At 46.1% G+C, this 22,286-nt stretch overlaps 1 protein-coding gene and 1 non-coding gene across 2 annotated transcripts in view; one reads left to right on the top strand and one right to left on the bottom strand.

The window, feature by feature from the left end:
- Positions 1-18,779, bottom strand: part of Fam174b (family with sequence similarity 174 member B) — a 44,791-nt gene extending 26,012 nt beyond the window's left edge. Inside the window, exon 1 of the mRNA XM_028776707.1 lies at positions 18,258-18,779. Coding sequence (XP_028632540.1) covers positions 18,258-18,589 — 332 coding nt within the window. The 5' untranslated portion in view covers positions 18,590-18,779. The remainder of the gene's footprint in view (positions 1-18,257) is intronic.
- A 2,082-nt stretch (positions 18,780-20,861) lies between these two features.
- Positions 20,862-20,997, top strand: LOC114628814. Its single transcript, XR_003712547.1, has one exon. It is a non-coding gene; the product is annotated as a U4 spliceosomal RNA (small nuclear RNA).
- Positions 20,998-22,286: the final 1,289 nt, after the last annotated feature.

The raw sequence follows: 22,286 nt of genomic DNA on the forward strand, positions 1-22,286 counted from the left end.
GCTGCTGGAGAAAAGGCACCAATTGTCTTACCCAGAATTGGACCCTGCTTGCTCCAATGGCAGCCTACCAGGCAAGATATGCCCAATGGCATAACAGTGGCATGGCTGTTGTGGAGACAACCCACCACTTTCAGGTTGGCTATAAGGCCTGCTCCACAGGACAGATTTCATGCCTGATACTACACACCTGGCCAAAGCCTATGACTAGGGAAATCATAGAGCCTAAGGCAGAGCCTTCTGTTGTTATTTTGCTAAATGGCCATGTTTTCAAAGTGTCTCCTAAATACATATATTTATACCCATCCATACCTGGGCTGCTCCCAGTCTTGGTTAGAGAAGTTTCTTTTTACAATGGGCAGTAGTCAACAGAGAGGTAAATAACCAGTCCAAGTACTGAGTACTCAGTCCTAAATGGGGCATCTATATCAACCTTACCCTATTCCCACTAAGGCTCAGAGAATACCTTGGAAGATGTAAGAGCTACAGAATGTGGCTGTAAAATCCTGTGTTCTGGACACCGGCGACCATCACATCCATGAAGTCACAGCAGCTGCGGCTACCTGAACAAGCTGAAGTGAGCCAAAAGGCCAGTATAGATGTGGTAGATGATTTCCAGGCCCTGCCACTTCCTGAGGAGCTACTAGCAGTAGGTAGTTGCTGGGAGGAACACCATTCTCGTTTGAGAATATGGACATTGATTAAGATTCTGATGCCCCAGTAGATGGCCCCACACCCATGCACATATGGGGCAGCACTAGCTAGACTTACTAGGTTATTTTTTAAAAAATTAAAAAGGCACGAATACAGTGGGGGGGCATGTTAGAATTATGAGGAGAATTGGCAAGCAGAAATGAGGAACGTAGTTGACCATACATCTATGATCATTAATGTATACATCTATGAAATCCTCAAGAATAAAGAAAAATTAATGAAAAGATGAGAGGGAGGTATTACAAAATAAACACATGTTTTAAATTCTTCCACTCTGGAATGTCATCCCCAGGTTGAGGATTTATTTACCCAGAGAGCTCTTCAACAACTTGCCAGAATCAAGTTTCTAGTGAGCCTGCAGGCCCCACTTAGACAAACAAGGAAGCTGGGGGAGCAAGCTCCAAGACCGGCAGAGCAACTTGGAAAGAAGCCTTCCAGACTTGCCCTCCCTGACAAGGCAAAGCAAGGAACACTGAGCCCCAGTGAGTGGGCTCAGTTTGGAGTATGGCAGTCAGAGACAGACCAAGGAGTCCAGAGACAGAGGTTTGAATCCCAGCCTTTATCCTTGTGCTGTGAGTGAGCTGCACATCCTGAATGCAAGCTTCCTCATTCATGACTGCTTCTTTCTAGGCAGTTCTAGGTTCTGGTGGTGAATCTCGCAGCCAACCTACTCCATACAGGACCTTAAGTTTTCCCCATTTTTTTTTTCTCTGAGGTCATTAAGGAAACCCAGCTCTTATCCTGACTCCGGTCAAGAACCCTGCTGAGAGACACAGTCCACCTGTGACTTGTAAGCATGCCTGATCTTCTATACCAGTGTTTCTCTACCTGGGGGTTGTGACCTCTTTGGGGGAGGGGTCATATATCAAATATCCTGCATACCAGATATTTACATTATGATTCATAGTAGAAGCAAAATTACACTTAGGAAGGCTAACCTGAGCTACTTAGGGTGATGCCATCTCAAAAGAACACAAAACAAAGCACAGAAGTGGGCACAGAGCCAAAAGCCTTCTGCAAAGGAAGACTGATGAAGGGTGCTGGTTTCTCCAGACAGTAAAGCCACAGTCACAACGCTGAGCTAGCAATGCTAAGCCATGCTGCCACATCAACAAAGAGAACTAGAGCACCCAGACACAGACCCCACCGCCTCTCAAAACCCGGCATCGAATAAAGGTGGCATTTAAATGCTTCGGGGAAAGGTTTCCTGATCCGATGTTTTCTTTATAACGACCCCACTTTGTATCACAATAAATAAGATAGATAGACTTAAAGGTAGGAAATAAAACTATTACTAGAAAACATGGAAGAGATCCAAGAGCCATGAAAAGAAAAGATGGTGACTTCAAGCATAGAAAACTAATGTAAGCCAGCGGGGAGCCCAGGGGAAATAATAATTTGAGTCAAGAGAAACGATACGCTTGGGAAAACATCCAATTTGCAGTACAGGTGTAAACTAACCTCATTAATGGATGTAAGGAGTATCTACAAATCAATAAAAAAGACCAATCATCTAATTGAAAAATTTGTCAAAGGATATAAAAACCGGCAGGTCACAGACAGCGGCAAAAGCAAACGAATGGCTTTGCATTCTACAGCCTCACAGTAAGATAAATCCAAAGTCGGCCTTTAAGGAGATGCTGTTAACCACCTGTATGTTTAACAAACATCAAAGTGACTGACGACACACACAAAGGACAAGGGCATGAGAGACGGGTTCTCTCATTATACGACTGGATGCACACACTGTCCCACACAGGGAGCAGTTCAGCGATATCTGTCGGTTACAATGGTACAGACCTCATCAAGACCTTGGGGATTTGTCTTAATCATATGCTTCAGCTTACATAATATGACATACAACTGTCCATTACCAAGAGACTAACCCCTTGAAGTATGAAGCCTCTGCATCGTCAACACAGAGCTGTTGGCCTCTCATAGATGCATGTATGCAAGACTGGTAATTACATAGTTCAAGACGAGGCACATAGTACATGTATGAAAGAGAGGGAAGATGCCCACACGAAAAAAAATAAGTGTTGGAACCACTTCCCCCGTAGAAAAGGTAAAACACCAAGCCATCATACACAAAAATTGTTTCACAGAATATTTCTGGAGAAGAATGTAAATATATAAGACATATATCTCAGAGCTAAAACTATAAATTTCACAAAAGCAAGCATAGGATAAGCCTTTGTGACCTTGGATTAGGAAATGAATGGCCTTGAAGCAGGACAGCAGACGCTAAAACAGAAAAAAATAAATAGATAAATTGGACTTCATCAAAATAAAAAATGTTGTGCTTCAAAAAACACCATTCAGGAAGTAGAAAGACAGCCATAATGTAGGATAAAATTGCATTTATAACATAAAAGTATTCTTGCATCACAATAATGAAATGGTGATCCCATTCAGAAATAGGCAAAAGGTCTCTATTTGATTTTATTTTTTATTGTGTGTGTTTTCTAATGTTGTGATAAAACACTGATCAAAAGCAACTTAGGGAGGAATGGACTGACTTGGCTTTCGTGTCCTAATAACAGTCCATTGCTGAGGGAAGTTGGGGCAGGACCCCAGGTGCCGGGGCCTCGCCGGGAACCATGAGAAATGCTGTTTACTGACTTTCTCTCTATGGTTAACTCAGCTTGCTTATTTCTACAACTCGGGACCTCCTTCCCAGAGTTAGCACCACCCAGAAAGGGCTGCTCCTCTCACATCATTAATTAAGAAAATGTCCTATAGGCTTGGCCGCAGGATAATCTAATGGAAGCCATCCCTCAGTTGAGGTCCCTTCTCCCCAGGTGACTCTAGTTTATGTCAACTGGCCATAAATTACCACCACAGTATGTTTGAGTGGATGCATGATCTATAAACGTGTGTATTATCGTCCATGCACCTATGCGCATGTGCGGAGTGCAGAATGCACCTTTGCGCATGTACGCATGAACGGAGTACAGAATGCATCCAGGCGCATGTGCAGAGTGCAGACGAGGACTCTCACTCTCCACCTAATCTCAAAACAGGGTCTTTTCACTGAACTTGAAACAAGGCTTGCAGCCGACAAGCCCAAACGTCCTCCTGTCTTCTGTCCTTGACCCTCACACACAGTGCACAGCACTGTGGTTACATGTTCAATTGACCACACTTGGAATTTTATATGGGTGTGGGATGTGAGGGTTCAAACTCAAGACCTCATGCTTTAGCAGCAAATGCTCTTACCCATTGAGCTATCTGCCCCAGACCCTGGGCAAAAGATCTTAACACTTCTCTAAAGCGAACATGAAAGTGACCAAGAAGCACATACAGGGAAAGTCACACCATTACCAATCGGCACAATGCAAACTGAACCGCAACGAGCTACGTCATGCTCCCTAGAGACACATTGGTTCTCAACCTGTGGGTCTCGACCCCAACAGATATGAGTAAATATTCTAATCAATCCATAACAGTAGTAAAATCACAGTTATGAAGTATAAGTGAAATAATTTTATGGTTGGGGGTCACCACAACATGAGGACAACTATATTAAAGGGTCACAACATTAGGAAGGTTGAGAACCACTGCTCTAGGATCAAAAAGACAGACAGTAGCCAAAGTTGGCAAAGATATGAAAAAACTATGACCTTCATATGCTTCTAGTGAGACACAGAATAGTATGGTGGTTTGCCAAACAGTCATCATCTTTTTTTTTTTTTTTAAAGATTTATTTATTTATTATATATGAATACATTGTAGCTGTCTTAAGACACACCAGAAGAGGGCAGCGAATCTCATTACGGATGGTTGTAAGCCACCATGTGGTTGCTGGGATTTGAACTCAGGACCTCTGAAAGAGCAGTCAGTGCTCTTAACCACTGAGCCATCTCTCCAGCCCCCAGTCATCATCTTTTTAAAAAGTTAAGCCCAGAAGTTACCAAATAATCAAGCAGGTCTACTCTTAGCTCTGTAACCAAAAGCAAGTAAACCCCACGTCCACACAAACACTTACATTCAAATGGCCAATGCAGAGCAGCATTGTTCATAACAGCCAAAAAGCAGAAGCAATTCAAATATTTATCCACTGAGAATACAGTTTCCCTGTTACTTTTCTATTGCTATAAGACATCATAACCAAAGCAACTTACAGACAAAAAAAAAAAAAAAGGTAATTGGGGGCTGATAGTTTCAGAAGGCGAGTCCATGGCCATCCCGGCAGGTAGCATGGCAGGAGGCAGGCAGCCATGGTACTAGAGCGGTAGCTTGAAAGCTTACAGTCTGATACAGATACACAAGCAAGAGGCAGAGAGGGAACTGACTGGGAATGGTGTGGAGGTCCTCAAGTCCCATCCCCATAACACATCTCTGCCAACAAGGCCACACATCCTAATCCTTCCCAAACAGTTCCATCAACTTGGGGCAAGGCATTCAAATACATGGGGGCCATTCTCATTCAAACACCACATACAGATGTATGAAAGATGATATACAGAGCTGGAGATCCTTAATAAGAAAATAATCATTAATTAAGAAAATGTCCTGTAGGCTTAGCCACAGGCTAATCTAATGGAAGCCATTCCTCAACTGAGGCCCCTTCTCCACAGGTGACTCTAGTTTATGTCAACTGGCCATAAATTACCACCACAGTGTGTTTGAGTGGATGTATGATATACATACGTATTACCGTGCATGCACCTATGCGCATGTGCAGAGTGCAGAATGCACCCAGGCGCATGTACAGAGTACAAAATGCGCCCAGGCGCATGTGCAGAGTGCAGAATGCACCCAGGTGCATGTGTAGAGCGCAGAATGCTCAACAGTTAAGCACACTATGACTCCCGCAGAGGACCCAAGTTTGGTTCCCAGCATTCACACCAAGCAGTTTAAAACCATCTGTAACTCCAGCTGTACGAGGAAGCCAACTCCTCTGACCTCGACACACAAATATCCATACACACAGACATAGAAACACAGACAGAGACACCCACACATACCCATAAATTCTGAATGAAGATCATTCTTGGAAAAAAACACGGTGATACATTAACTAAACAGAATGCTATTATTTGGGGGGAGGGGTAGAAATGAAGCAGTGATTCATGCTACAATACAGATAAACCCTGAGAAAACAATGCTAAGTAAAGCAGGCAACGTATTGTATGATTCCAGCCACATGATGGTCTTAAATAGAGACGCCATCAATACGGAAGTAAATTACTGGTCACCCAGTGCCAGGGAAAGCCATATGGAGAGTGAGCCATAGTGAATGCGGGTTTCAGCCTGCAGGGATGAAGGCGTTCTAAAACTGATCTTTGTGATGGATGTATAACTCTATGAATAACCTAAAAAAAAAAAAATGACGTTGGCTGCTTTAAAGAGGTGAACTGTGTAGCATGTGAAGTAAATTTCAGTGAAGATTGTGTGTGTGTGTGCATGTGTGTGTGTGTTCATTACATTAACTTGTTAACTTGTTTCTATACTTATAATCTCTCTGAAAATAATCCCAAGAATTCAACAGCGTCTAATGAAGAAAACAGCTGGGTACACACCTGAGTTTTGTTTACATTTGGAACCACATGAATAAACTTTTGGACTGTGCTGTCATTCTGAGACAGAGGCTCAGGCTGGTCTCAAACTTGCTATATAGCCAAGGATGGCCCTGAAGTTCCACCTCCTGTTTCCATGTCCTGAGGGTTGAGATGACAGGAACAGTCCACCTTGTTCAATGTTATGAATCTGGGCATTCGTGCATGCTAAGCAAGCATTCTACCAACTGAACTACATATATCTCCAGACCAAGGTCTGTGCTTTAGAGAACTAAATAAACTTCAAAAGTTCAAAGCAGATGGTTAAATCTGAAATGGACCAGGCTGGCCCTTCTGGAGCCCACCCAGGGGCTGCCATGAGTCATCCAAGTGGCTGTGTTCCCCTGACCTGGTGACTCCAGGACTCACATTCAGCAACTCAACATTTCTGCACCTCAGCAATCTCATCTTAATCCCTTACAGCCGCCGGGCTGCCACTCGAGGTTAAGTATGGTGGCACCTCTGTCACCAGGAACACTCAGCAAAGAAAATGAAAACAGGAAGTGGGAATTGGGGAGACCAAGCAGGCAGCTGCTGACCATCAGTGGGTGTTTACCCTGCAGGTGAGTCTTGATGCCTCAAGGTTGTGTCCAGGATTCTGAGGACATGTCTGATCTTTGACCTCTGAGCTCTGTTCTGCACCTTCTCCTCAGAATGTGAGAGATAACTGGGTTCCCCAGAAAAGCAATTAAACTTAAAGAATGGTAGAACACAACCCAGAGCCTTCTTCCCAGTCCTGGCCTCTGCCATATCCTGTACAGAAGAGGTGCCTGAGCCCAACCTTAGCTGGGGTCTTGACAGTAAAGCCACCGTCACCTGTTATAAATGTCCCAGCAACGTGCCCTGAGCACAGCCCCCTGAGCTCCATCTTCAAGCACCCTGTCAGGCAGTCTCCGTGATTTGAATCTCATCGTCCTCCACTACAGATGGGCAACCTCAATTAAACACACTCCTGTGAAACACAGGTGTGTCCCTTTAGTGCAACAGTAACTTTAGGACCCCCAGCAGCCTGGGCTCTGCCTCAGATGCTCTGCCTGAGCCTCCCGAATGCTGTGTTGAGCTTCTTTGCAGACTCCACTCCTCACCCAGTCGCTGTGCTACCTCTCCTCATGTTGCTGCCTCAGTGTACCAGCACCGACCCAGCCCAGTGACTCAAAGCAGCAGGTCGACAACCCAACCACTACGGTGCCCTATACATACAGGGAACCCTTGAGGTGGAAATGCTGTGACAGAAATTTGGGGACAAACATGATGACTAATGGTGACCAAGCACTGCCTTCAAACCAGAGACATGAAGAACAGCATTTAGAAGAGTTGAAACAGATCAGGGTATAAAGGTGCTTGCTCAAATGCCTGTTTATTTTTTGAGTTTGATTTCTGGGACCCACATAAGGTAAGGTAATTATCAACTTCTACAAGTTTCTACACGTATCCTACCACACATGCTCACATACATGTGCAAACAAACACATAATAGATAAATGTAAAAATAGCATACGCATTTGTGCACCCACACAACACATAAATGTAAATAATAATAATACTAATGGCAGTGTCATGCTCAGTCTAAAGGGGACAGCAGCAGCCAGCTCCTGTCCATTCCTGGGCTGAGCCCCATAGACACTGTACCAGCAAGTATCCTCACCCGAGGGGCCCCAAATCCTTACATTAAGTGTCCTCAAATCCCTCAATCTTCAAAATCAGTACCAGATCAAAACCAAACTGAATAGCATGCCTGTCTGTGGAACTCCCAGGCCTTCTATTGGCAAAATGTCTGTTTCTTAGCTGTGGTTTATTTGGTCATGAGTGATAGTTAATCCTTCTACTAAAAGCCTATGAGCCCCAACAGATGGAACAACGTGCATTTCAACCAGGATCCCCTTCTTCTCCCTAGTCCCTTGCAATTCTGCCATGGTCAACAAACCAATCTGCTCTTTGTCTCCACTCCTTTGGGACTGGCAAAATGAGTACCAAGCACAGACAAATCCCAGCACTGGCATCCAGGACAGAAGGCATGGGGTGAGACAACCCCTCAGAGCTCAACTACAGATCTAGAAGCTGTACACCCAACTTCCCAATAACCTGTCACCCTCATGCTCTCAAGGATGTCTCATGTTCTCCAAGACAAATACAGCACACCCTGGGCCTGACCTGTTGCAGAGACCCATGTGAAACATTGCCACAGCCAAGGCTCCTGGGCCTGTTCTGCTGGCTGCCAGGTGTGTTTGCAAAGGGCTGAGTCGGTTTTGTTTGTTTAGGAGGCTGGGGCCAGGGGAGACAAGCAGAGGGAAAAAGAAAGTAACCTACAGAGTTTGCTGTTTGGAGAACACCGACAAGTGACAGCTGGGGGCCCACAGGAGCCTGAGAGCCTGGGGTCACGGTGCTGTAGGATACACAGTAACTGACCCTGTCAGCATCCACACATCGTTGTCATGGTAAGAGACATGTCAGTCCTTCCTTGCTCTCCAGCATTTCAAGAACCCAAGTCTTGTCAGAGGGAGAAATGCCCTGAGTTCCAGGCCCAATGCCCAGCTGCTCGCAGGCTTTTCCATTCACAAAGTTCACCTGTGTTTCATCCCGAGTCAGAGTTGGCCAACCACAGGCCCGGGAATTGGAAACCACAGCTGACCACAACCATGCTTGGCTCTTTAGTTTTGGCCTGTAAAGTGATTTTTTTTTTTAAAACAAAGAAGGTTGAGAACACTTAGTAGTTAAGAGTCTTCATGTGAAGGGGAAGGAGGGGCTCTTAACTCTCAACAGATGGGGACACCTGACAGAGAGAGCCAGTAGCACAACATCTGTGGTCCACGGCAGAGGAAGGGGCAGGGGTTTACTGGCTGTGCTCCTCCATGTTTCATCTCTGTCCTCATCACGCCTTCTCCCTGCCTGACCTCTCTCTCCTACCCTCTTCACCATGTCTCCCACCTCAGACACTTCTCTTTTATCATCATTATCACAATCATCACCATCATCATCACCACCACCAGCAGCAGCAGCAGCAACACCACCAGCATCACCACAACTCAGATCTCCAACCCTGCCGACTGTTCTTCCAACACGTCTTCTGGGTCTCTCTAGCCCCATTGCAACCAATCATTCAACTACTCATTCAGCACCTGTCTTGGGGTTTTACTGTTACGAACAGACACCATGACCAAGGCAACTCTTATAAGGACAACATTTTATTGGGGCTGCCTTACAGGTTCAGAGGTTCAGTCCATTATCATCAAGGTGGGAGCATGGCAGCATCCAGGTGGACATGGTGCAGGAGGAGCTGAGAGTTCCACATCTTCATCTGAAGACAAACAGAAGACTGGTTCCCACATGGATGAGAGGAGGGTCTCAAAGCCCTTGCCTGCCCGCAGTGACACACTTCCTCCAACAAGACCACACCTACTCCAACAAGGTCAGACCTCCAAATAGTGCCACTCCCCAGGCCAAACATATTCAGATCATCACAGCACCTAAGAAGACCTCATTTGGACCAGTCCTTTGAAAACAGCCCTTTAATTTTTAATCCTTCAATTCTCTCTTGGTTTCCTACTACATGTCAAATCCATTGTGAAGAACTAGGTGTCTTCCAAATATATTTCAATAGAAGAAGCATTAGTTGGACCCTTCCTTTTCCCCTTCCCCAGTCAACTATAGGCCTTTGAGCAAGATACATCTACCTTTAGTGACTTGATTTGCTCATCTGTAAAATGGGAACCCCAGAGTTCTCTGTGTCAAGGCTTTCACCTAACTAAGCCTTTCCTACCCAGAATGGGCTTCCTTCTCCCTGCACCCTTACTGGAACTGATAATATAAACTGTTCGGCACATTTTGTACAAAATGAGGTATTTGGAGGAGAAAGGCTTATTTCAGTTCAGGTTACAGTCCAGGTTACAGTTCATCACTGATGTGGGAAACTCAAGGCAAGAACCTGAAGCAGCTATTCACATCTGTCGTCAAGAGCAGAGACTGGATGAATGCATGGAAGCCTACAGCTCAGCTCACCTCATCAACCCTTAAGCAGCCCACCACAGGCGAGATGTTCCCACATCAGCCAACAGAATCAAGACAACCCCTTACAGACCTGCCTAGAGGCCAATCTGAGCTAGACAACAACTCATCGAGAGACTCTCTTTCCCGGTGATTCAAAAGTGTGCTGACAGAACTAACTATCACACTTGCTTTGCATATCCAATCCTGGAAGAAGCCCTTCCCCTCCCCACTCCTAAGCTGCAATCCTCCTCCTCATCTACACCGCCTTCCCAGGCGATTCTCTCTCCAGCCAAAGCCACTTGTGATGTATGGCTTCCCTGTTGAACTGCATGGCTTCCTTCCCACCAAATGATCAATGACAGGTGTAATCCTCCCTTCTGCATTGACGTTCCTGGGTCTCTGGGGTGCCCCCCAGTCAGCACGGCACCTGTGTTCACAAAGGCACTCCTGAAACACACTAGGAAGAATGTGCTAGCTCTTCAGCCAAGCTCTCTCCTAGCTACTGGGCTGAGTGTTCGGGAGACCCACTTGACCAGGCCCAAGTGCAGCCTGCCACATCCTGGAGGCCCAGAAAGGGCCCAGCTGAGCATACAAGCAGCTGGGGTTACATCTCTCCCAGCTACGGGCCCTCGGTTTCAACTAGACAATATAGAAGGTAGAGGAAAGTCAACAGAGACCTGGAGGTGAGAAAAACTCACACCTGAGAGGTTACAGGGCCCAAGGCCTCCCAGATCTGGGAGAATCCTACAAGAGTTCTCTGTGTCAAGGTTCTCATCTAAGTCTTTCTTACCCAGAATGGGCTTCCTTCTCCCTGCAGTCCCAGAAAATAAACATGAAGCCTGAATTCCTGGCAGACCGCCCTCAGATTAGGAGACGTTATTGTTGCTTTTTTAAGCGATACCTTAAGAACACGATTTTAAATGCCTGCTTCCAGAACATCCCCCTTGCAAATCTTTAGACCCAAGCATGCACCTGAAACTAAACACACAACCCAGAAAGCTTCAGCTCAAATCCCAGGAGGGTTTCCTTTCTGGTGGGACACACCCACCCCACCCCACCCCACCCCACCCTACCCCACCCCCACTTGGCCTTATACAAGTCTGGTATCACAAGAACCTACACTGAGCAAGAAAATACCTGTGTCTGAGAGTCTGGTAACGCCATGTAAGCCAGGGGCTCAGGGTTAAATTAAAGAGGGATTTGTTCTTCCCTTTTCAATTTGCTAGAAAGACCCAGTAGCAGGTACCCATGCCTAAAAGGCCTATTCATAAGGGTAGTCACAAGACACCTCCCTTGCTGGGAGCTGAGCTGTCAAAAGGACTCAGCTGAGACAATTCCTAATAGTGTCTGAAGTCTGCTTGGAGGTGCATGCCCCTGCCTGATTATTTTGACCACATTGCTGCCCCGCTCCCAAGCAGAAACTAAACAAAAAAAGGTTGAGTAGAAACTACCTCTGTCTTCAGAATCATATTTTGCAATGCCATGGGACACTTGGCTGCTTGAAGGAGAAACAGAGACGTGTCTGACACAGTGTTATTCTAAATACCCTGCCAGCCCTTAGAAGCATGTACTGTAATTAATAATGGGGAACAGTTACCTAGCAGGGTTCAGAAAACTGCTCACAATGCCAGCCAGTGGACCAGAAACAAAGTCTGAGAGTTTGTACCCTGGATGTTTGCTGTTGCATGATAGTGATGATTATATATGTTATATGTACATGTCCAAGTGTGTGTGTGTCTGTGTATGTGTGTGTGTGTGTGTGTGTGTGTGTGTGTTCCCACTGCTTGTCTTCCTCAGTTATTCTCCACCTTGGTTTTTGATACAAGTTCAGGATGGTTGGCCAGTGAGCTTGACAGCTCCTCCCACAGTGCTCCACCCCAGGTCTGGAGTTACTGTTTATATTTAACTTTTCTCCTTGTTATAGTTAATAATAATAGAAAATTTTGGAAATGTAAGGTAAGTAGGAAATGTTATCCCCTTTTCAAAAACCTAGGGAAGCAAACGGGATATGTGACATGTCACCGTCTCCAGAACATGGTGGTTACTCCCTTGCCACCACATCAGGCAATGTTAAATCACCTAGACTTTTGTCTTTCCAAGCCCTGGGGAAGCATGGAAACAAATTCTTTCAGATGAGAGGATTTCACAGAGATTTTGAAATAAGAAGGGGCTGAGCACACAGTCAACAGAGATGGGAAAGAAACGGCACCTGTTCAGTAAAACTGGGAGACCAGCCAAACCAGAGTTGGAAGCTGTGGTTTCAAGGTGTAAAGTTTCACTGGCCTGCAGCCACATCATGAGAGAGGAAAGTCCAATCCCCAAAACTCAAAGGGAAGGATATTGTAAGGGAATCCCTGGGGGAGAAGGTCCTGACAACAAGCAGTCTCTGTTCTGAGGGTCTCCCCTGAATCCACACAAGGCCAGCAGAATCTCCCAAGGTCAAAACAAGTAGGCAAAAATCCATTCTCTACTTCTACATGTGGTTCTTATTCTTCTCCTTCTCCTTCTCCTTCTCCTTCTCCTTCTCCTTCTCCTTCTCCTTCTCCTTCTCCTTCTCCTTCTCCTTCTCCTTCTCCTCCTTCTCCTTCTCCTCCTCCTGCTCCTCCTCCTCCTCTTCTTCTTCTTCCTCTTCCTCCTCTTCCTCTTCTTCCTCCTCCTCCTTCTCTTTCTTCTTCTTCCTCTTCCTCCTCTTCTTTTTCTTATTCTTCTCTCCCTCCTGCTCTTTCACAATACATCACGCAGCATAGCCAGACGTGTCTGCTCCACTGGACCTCCAGGAATCTCACATGCACCACGTGATCACCAGAGGATGCTCTAGAATCAACCCACCTTTCTCTACAGATTTGATCTCCTATATAAGTTTCCTTGATGGCAAAATATTAATACATAGGACAAGTAAGGTAGCCCAGTGAATAGTGGATCCTGCCACCCATCCCAAGGACCTGGGTTCGATTCCTGGATACCAAATGGTGGAGGGAAAGAACTGACTCCAACAATTTGTTCTCTAACCTAATCTCTCTCTCTCTCTCTCTCTCTCTCTCTCTCTCTCTCTCTCTCTCTCTCTGTGTGTGTGTGTGTGTGTGTGTGTGTGTGTGTCACTTGCTCTAGCTCTCTCTCTTATATACACACTAAATAAATTAATAAAAATGTGATAAAAAGTAAAACTAAATATAATTCAAAATACATATTAACACATAGAAACATCCTGGAGTCTAACCCTCAAAAACCAAAGCCCAATTAAACTTTTATAAACTGCCTTGGTCACAGCATTTTATCACAGAAACAGTAAAGTAACTAAAACAGATAGGAAAACCAGATTAAATGTGAGTCCCAGGGCTCAGTGGGTAAAAGCATCTGTCATGCAAGCATGGAAGCCAGAGTTCAGATTGCCAGAACCCACTAAAGAACTGAGTGTGGCTGGGGGTACCAGTAAGCCAGCACTGGACGGATGGAGACAGGAGGATCAATGGGATTTGCTGATAACCATCCCTAATTGAAAAAGAAAATTGTAAATGCCAAGTTTGGTAAAAGATCCTGTCTCAAGGGAATAGAGATCAAAGGAGGAGGACACCCAAAATCCTCCTGGGACCACCACATGCATGTGCACATTGGCATATGCGCGTGCACATGCACACACATGTGTGCACACACATATGCATTCGAAGAGAAACAGCTGTGAATAGCTGTCAAGCAGAAACTAAGGAAATGGAGAACAAAGCGAGGAGATGCTACAGTACACCCAGCACATGGGAAAGCATCAGAAAGCCAGGCAATCCTAAACGTCAGGTACAAGTAGAGAACCCCAAAGGCACGGCTGCACAGAGCATACCCTGATACCCAACCAGGAAAACCAAGAATGAGGGATATAGGAATCCCATGGCCGGGGTTCACCCAGATGTCTTCCCACTGGTCTTCAGGATATGGCGTGCATGCATGAAGACATGACTCAGAGCTATACAGGCAACCAGATGACATGGAATCATGCCACGAGTATAAATACACACAGGAAGAGTCACCCATATTTACAAGTATATGCACATGCTAATATATTCCTTTGTACATTCATGTGCATACATGTATGACCGAGTGAAATGAGCCCACATGGCATGTTGTGTAATCTGCTGCATGCGACGACACATGGCTGATGCTGTCACTCACGTTACTTTTCCCGTAGTCTGAGTCTTTCTTAATTCACGACACCACCTTCCCATGTCATTGCTTTTGACAGCTCCTAAAGATTATACATTCTGTATTTTTCTTGTTGCTCTAACAAGATACCTGAAATAGCAGCTTAGGGAAGGAAGAGCTTATTTCAGCTCACATTTTGAAGGTGCAACCCAGCATGGCGAGGATGCCACAGCAGCAGGAAACAGAGAGATCTGAACACTGATGCTCAACTCATGCTCCCCTTTACACTCTGTCTGCGACCCCAGCCCGGGTCACGGTGCTGACAACATCTAAGGTGTATCCTCTCACCTCAACAACCCAATCTAGAAACTCAGTCACAGATATGCCTAGAGGCTCGTCCTCTAGATGATTCTAGATCCTGTCAAGCTGACAATCGGTATTAACCCATCACAGACAGCCATCATGTCTTTAGACAGTGTCAACTGCTGGATACATTTTGTGTTTTAACAAGGTCATTCTGTGTAGCAGCTAGCTGCCGACTCATGATCCTCCTGCCTCAGCCTCCTCAATACTGAGATTACAGATATACGCCATCACATTAAAACCTATGTACGTTATTTAAAATGTATCCCTATGAAAACAGAATTCTCTGAATATCCCGACATGCACGTATCTCATCTTCCTCTTCTAGTCATTAACGTCAGAATAAGAATATCAGAGGGGGAAACTTGTGGACCTTAGCAGTGTGGTTGCCTAACAAGAAGATGATGGTTTTCCCTATATGGATCATTCCTTTTTTAAAAATCTTTCCTTGGGTCCATGTTTGTTCTATTGTCTGGCACGGTGATTCCTTTAGGGAAAACAAACAGGCAGGAGTGTTAACGTATAAGCAATGATATACCACACTCTCTTCCCAGTTTCTCTGCATTTCTAAGACGACGAACAGGTACCACCCAAGTTCCCAGCCCATAGGCATCCTGCAAAGACCGTGCATCTAGTCAAAGGCAACACTTGGAGAGCCATCAACAATGTAAAATACTCAGGAGTTTAACATTCTTTTGCTAAAAATATCTTTATTAAATGCCAGCCTATTCCTGGAATGAAGCTAGGTGCTAGAGATATAAGAGAAGCCATGCCCTTCATAGACCTCAGCCTGGTAATGCAAAGGGACAGAAAATTCTAGACTCCAGTGTGCTTTGGGAACTCCAGGAGCAGGGGGCTGACCAGAAAGCTTTCCCAGGTATAAACATAAAAAAAAAAAAAAAAAGAGGTCAGCCAGTGAGCTGCTTGTGTAGACTTGGTGTCCTGGGGGAATCCAGGCAAGGAGCAGAACGAAACAATGTGTGTGTATGAGTGTGTGTGTACGTGTGTGTACTCTCTCTCCTTCCCAGTGGCCAGTTAGTAAGCAGCTTTGTTCCACCCTGACCTCCTGGCCATGATGTCCTGCCTGGCCACAGATCCACAGCACTGGGGCCCAGAAACCTCTGAAACTACAAGCTCAGATCAACCTTTCACGCTCAGTTCCTGTTTTTACCAGGGATTTTGCTACAGCAGCATAAAAAGCCAACACAGTATCGGTCCCTCTGACTTTCTGAGTTTGTGGTATGGTTCACACAACACCAGAGCCTTCATAAAGATATGAAAACCTTGAGCTAGACATGGTGGCTCGTGCCTATAATCTCAGCACTTGGGATGCTGAGTCAGGAGGATTGCTTGCTCTTTAGACCAGCCTGATGGCTCAACAAAAGAAACAAGAGACCTGAAGACATGGTTAAACCTGTCAGGCACTTGTGCAAATATACATGCTCACTTGTGTGTGGGGGGGGAGGGGCTGAGAGACAAAGATCACAGTTATTTATTCCTTTTCAGTGATTTGAATTGGGAATCTGTCGCTGACTTGTGTCAAAATAGAATTGAGTCATTATTAGTCTCAGATTGGAATTAGAACTGTAGCATCTGAGGTCCTGATTTTAATATATTTAACCCAATACGTCAAAATTCAGAAAAAAAATAATGCTACTTCAAAGAATTAGCCAAAAAGAGTCAAATATCCCTTAATAAATTCCATATGAAGTTCATGGTTACAGTGCCTCCCGGTTCAGAAAGTTATGTTCTCCGTGTGGCTAATGGCTACCAGACTGGGTAGCACAGGGGAAACCGAGGCCTTATAGGATTGGAACAGCAAATCCAAACAATAAATAAATGCCAAAAAAGGATCACACAATGCTTCCAGAGAGCCCCGGAGTCCAGCACAGCTAAGGGCAGAGGAGCACTAGGCAGAACTTACAGGGAGGCTCAAGACCAAGGCAGAATTATAAAGAGCCAGCCTTGCCCCCAGATCCAAGAATTTAATGTAGACGGTCGAGAGGAAAACAAAGGATGAAAACAATACTCCAGCAGGAGAGGGAGGATGGGGAGCAGAGGAACAAGGGTCAGCCAGGAACCTCAGCCTCAAGAACATCACTGTGACCCAGGTGAGCCAAGGAAGGTGCAGCCCACCAAAAGTGGCGCTGGGAGAGAAGCCTGCACCAGGGAAAGTACGGGGGGTGGGGGGGAGATGGTGTTAGGAGCTCTGGTTGATGGATGGCTAGGACTCGGAGCCTACAAGCTAAGAAGATGGAAAGCAAGCAGGTATAAAGGACCCCTGGCCAGCAGCCCAGACACACTGGAGCTAGTTAATCAGGTCCACAGGAGAGCATAACAAGGGCAACAGCCACAGAACAGACCACCAAGCAGCAGATTCAAGGTGCACCACCCCACCCTTAGCCACACAGAGCTGTGGGGTGTTCCAGAATCCAACAATACTTGTTCCACACTCTGAGGAGCAACTAGGGGAATAGTCCCAGCCGTAAAATGTTCCAAATCTTATCTAAATCAGAATCCAGATTGGCAGCTGTCTACATAAAAAACTCAACAAGCATGCCTTCCCAGGAAGAGGATACAGACCATGCCCAGAGGCAGTTTATCTTATTAAGTGATGTCCTTCCCTCCACACCCAAACCAAGGACTCTCCCTTCCAGGCCTGAGTGCCACATGTCCTATTTAAACACATAACCCTGTCCCCTCACATCTGGCCACACGATGCCTTGTTTTCTCCCCCACTCTTGGGTAATAAGGAGCAGACCGGCAAAATAGTTCAAATGCCTTCTTTTAAAAGTACACAGCTGTGTGGGGTGGGACTATTTTGAGCTAAATGCTTCAAACCTCCCAGCTCAGAGCTGTTCTAGGCGTTCGCTGACTCCAAGTGAACAACGAGGAACGTCACCAAAACTATCACGGGTCACCAAACCTCCTGAAGCCTGTAACCAACACCTGGTGTAAAGCAAGAGTCCCCAGGTTCCTCTGGCATCCCTCTCCCCGCTTTCTGCTTTCTGTAGGTGAAAGACGTTAGAGCTGGTGGGACAGAGGAGAGCTGTGGATGGTAGAGGGTGACAGAAGCAATGATAGGAGAACCCTAGTCCAAATGGTCCCTCCACCGCTGAGTACCTGAGTAAGCCAACGCTTGTTGAATATTTTCCCGTCTGTGAAACGGGCATAAAAACAGTTTCCACAGAAGGTGGTCGGAACTCAGAGTTGATGTTAACCGTGAGTAGAGGAACGGAATAGAATCTAGGACTTGGAACACACCAAACAGCCTTAAAGGGGGAAACGGTTGGTGCGATGTGCGCCTGGAAGAACCAAATGCACGCGCCCGCCCTCCAGATCCCACCCTGGCAAGGAGAGCAGAAAGGTGCGCGCCCGGCGGGAGCGCGCCGAGAGCGAGCACCTGTGCGCGCAGGTGGGGCGAGCGCGCGGTGGCATTAGCAGCAGCAGCAGCATGGCGACGCCGCCCGTGGAGTCAAACCGGGCAAGGAGCTGGGCGACGCGACCCACCTGAAGACGCGCAGCAGCAGGCAGGCGATGAGCAGAGCGCTGAAGGCGCACGCCACGATCACTGTCGCCTTCAGGGTGGGCAGGTCGCGAAGCAGGCTGGAGATGCGGGTCACCACCGCGTCAACGCTGCTGTTGGAACCTCCCCCGCCCGCCATGCCAGATCCCAGCTGGGTAGCATTCCCCGGGCTGGGCGGAGGCTGGTGGTCTGCTTCGGACTGTGAGGCCGAGGCGGACTCGGCTCTGCGAGCAAGGACGGCGGGCGCGGCCAGGAGCGCGAGCAGCAGCAGCAGCAGCGGTGGCGGCGGCGGCGGCGACGGTGGCAGGGCACTCATGGTGCGCTGTGCGCACGCACGGTGCGGAGGTCTGCGTCCCGGAGGCTTGAACCCCGGAGGCCTGCGCCCCAGAAGCTTGCACCCCGAAGGCCTGCGCTGGGGTCTCCCGCGACCGAGGCGGCTGCGCGATGCTCGGCAGGAAGCTCCAGAGCCCGGAAGAACCCGCGCCGCCGCCGCAGCCACCAACACGTTGCACAGAGTCATTCGACGGGCTTCGGCCCCGCGTGGGCGGGGCAGACCTCGGCTGGGTCCCCGCTGCGCCCCGCCCCTGGGTGGCCCAGGCCGATCAAGACCTAAGACCCCATGGAAGAATCCTAACTGCTTGGCTCACTCTGCTCCGGCCAGGCAGTATGATGAGCGGTTCACGCGATTTATCTCATTCAGTCTGGCAGCCCCCTCTGGAAACAGGTATTCCCTTGGCCTCGTTTGTTGATTTAGCACGCAGAGTCAGCTCACTGCAACCCAGATTTCCCACCTGGAGCTTGCAAGCATTTTCCACTTCCGCTGGTGAACTGGTTTGCTGTGTCCCCCACCTTTAGAAGTATTAACTTGTTCTCCAGACCAGACTGAAGTTTCAAACTCGAAGGAGTAATTTATTGTCGTGCTGTCTCTGGTATATAAACTAAATGATGCTGGGGTGGGGAAAGGCAGCTATGGACATTCTCTTGGGAGCCCAGGAATTGATACAGTGTTGAGTGGGTTCCTGGAGCAACAGACCCCTGGATGATCTGGAAGGCACTCCTCAATGATCAGTAAATATCTAAGCATATAGAATAAGGAACAAGAGACTTTGATCAGTTCATTTCTGGTCCTGCTAGAGAAACAGACAAATGCAACGATGCCTTCATTGTTTATAGCTACATAACCAAACTTTCGTAACAAATTATCCTAAAACCTCGCAGGTAACAACAGTCCCCGTGTGTTATCTCAGGCCCAGCCTATCTGATGTCTTGTTAAGTTTAAGATCAAACTAAAAACCCTCCAGATCTCCTCGAAAGATTCACATGGGAGAGCTCAATTGGCTTCCCCTGGCTGATTCAGCTCTTCACGGACTACGAGAACAGAGCCTCCATTCCCCATCAGTCTGTTAGAAGCTGCCCTAAGTTCTAACAGGGAGAGTTTCTAACAGAGCGTTTTGCGTCTTCAAAGCACTCAAGCCCGGATAGCAATAAAGTCAGGGAGCAAGATAGGAGACAGTTCTATAAAACTTAATCGCAGATGTGACATCCACACACTTTCTCCTGAATCGCTTCATTAGACACATGCCGCCACTCTCATTCACAATTCAGGAAAGGAGGCGTCACAGTGACATAAATAACAGGAAGCCGGGAGCATTGGGGCCACCTAACAGCTGTCTGCCATATACAGTGTGATGAATTTCTATTTGGGGGTGGGGATGAACAACATTTTGATTCCCAGAAGTCATTGCCCACCAAGCACTTTGTGTACCGAGTGTTTGCAAGCATGCTACGTGGATGAGAGAGAAAGAGCATATCCTAGACATGGTGGAGCACACCATTAATCCCAGCACTGAGGAGACAGAGGCAGACAGACGTCTATGAATCTGATGCCATCCTGGTCTACATCGTGAGTTCCCCGGGCAGCCAAAACAACATGGTGAGATCCAGACCCAAAAGAATAAAAACAAAAGGAAATCATATGGTTAAAGTATTCCAGCTCTGAGCTACAGTGATGGAGAAGTCTTGTTTTCATATCAGAATATATACAGAAAATTCCCTAGAGATCTAGGTGTGACGTCCATAAGTCCCCAAGCTTCAGATGTCACAGCCTTATAATTTGTTAGAGAAAAGTCCTGTATAGTAGAGCAAAGGTGTTCCCAACTTGAAGCCTCTCAACCAGGATGGAAGTTAGCCATTGAGTGACCTTAGCCAGTAAGGATTTAGCTGGTGAATACCAGGTTTTTAACCTCTAAAGAAAAAGCAGCAGTGCCAAACATGATAAGATCACTGAAAACATCCATAAAATGGAGGCTAAAAAAATGAAGCTGCAGAGGACCTTGGTCCAGTTCCTAGAACCCACATCGGGTGGCTCACAATTAACTCTAGTTCCAGGTGATGCAGCGCCCTCTTATGGCCTCCCCAGGCTGCACACAGGTGGTACACGCACAAAGAGAACCAGGAATGCAAACATACAAATAAATAAAGATAATATTAGCATGCTCACCTTTTGCCATAATTTATGAGCTGTAGATGTGATTATTTGACATGGACTTAACGAACACCAAGATTATAGAAAGCATAAATGTCAAACTAGCTTTGCACAGTGGCGGTGTTGTAGCCAATGAGGTTTATCTGAGATTATTCCTAATTAAAAGCTTTTCCCAATACCCTGCCATGATGGTTTGAAATATAGTCAGCATTGGCAATTTTGGACAGTCTCTATGGAGACTGAATATATATATATATATGTATATGTATATGTATATGTATATGTATATGTATATGTATATATGTCAAACTATTTTTGTAAAGTAAAACTTTCGGACTTTTCATTCTTCCTAATTAAGGCTTATGTACAAATTGTCCCCTATTAGAGTCCCTAAAGCATTTTGGCCTAAAATGCCTTAACCCATGTTAAAAAGGAAAATTGGTAACAGACAACAGTGGCAAACTTTAGATTTAATTACAAGGGTTAGAGGCTGGAAAGATGGCTCAGCAGTTAAGAACACTGACTGCTCTTCCAGAGATCCTGAGTTCAATTCCCAGCAACCGTGTGATGGCTCACAACCATCTGTAATAAGATCCAGTGCCAGATTCTGCTATGTCTGAAGTCAGCTACAGTGTACTCATACACATAAAATAAATAAATCTTTAAAAAAATAATAACAAGGGTTATTGGACAAAGGTTAGGCTGCATCCAAGACTGATATCCACTAAAAGTGTGGTCTGTGGACCACTGGAGTCCCTGACACCCTTTCAAGGAATCTTCAAAGTAAGAAACAATTCTGGAATGGTGTTGAAGTGGAATTTTCCTTTTTTATTGAGTTGTCAGTTGGGCCAGTATCAACAAAGGTGACATTGAGACTCAAGGCAAGGCCTGCTGATGCCGGGTATGCTCTCCAAAGCCATGCTTTGTACAGACACTGACACAGAGCCAACCTCACCTCAGAATCCCCTTGACTCTGGAGGGCAGGGCATGTTATACATGATAAGACAGGAAGAATTAGTAAATCACTTGTGTTTCACACTGAGAACTGGAACTTGAGAAAAAGCAAGTGTGCAATTCTTGGAGCTACAAACCAAATGGCTTTTTTTTTTTTTGAACACCATTTGTTATCAGAGAGTGATTGACAGATTTCAGAGCGGGTCTTTGGCAGGCAATGTCTCAATGAGGCTGTCACTTTCAAGGATGCCAGCTGGCAGTATTGTGTCCAATGATAAAAATCCAAGACTTCAAGTGGAACACTAGAAATTTTTAAAACTTGTCAATTAGGATGTTTCAGGTCATGAGTTTAACAGTGCCTTTAAACTTTTCTGAGGGGGCTGGAGAGATGGCTCAGAGGTTAAGAGCACGGACTGCTCTTCCAGAGGTCCTGAGTTCAATTCCCAGCAACCACATGGTGGCTCACAACCATCGGTAGTGGGATCCAATGCCCTCTTCTGGTGTGTCTGAAGACAGCTACAGTGTATTCATATACATAAAATAAATAATTTTTTTAAAAAAAGAAGCTTTTCTG

The sequence above is a fragment of the Grammomys surdaster genome, unplaced genomic scaffold (assembly GCF_004785775.1).
Source record: "Grammomys surdaster isolate TR1022 unplaced genomic scaffold, NIH_TR_1.0 271, whole genome shotgun sequence".
Taxonomy (NCBI): domain Eukaryota; kingdom Metazoa; phylum Chordata; class Mammalia; order Rodentia; family Muridae; genus Grammomys; species Grammomys surdaster.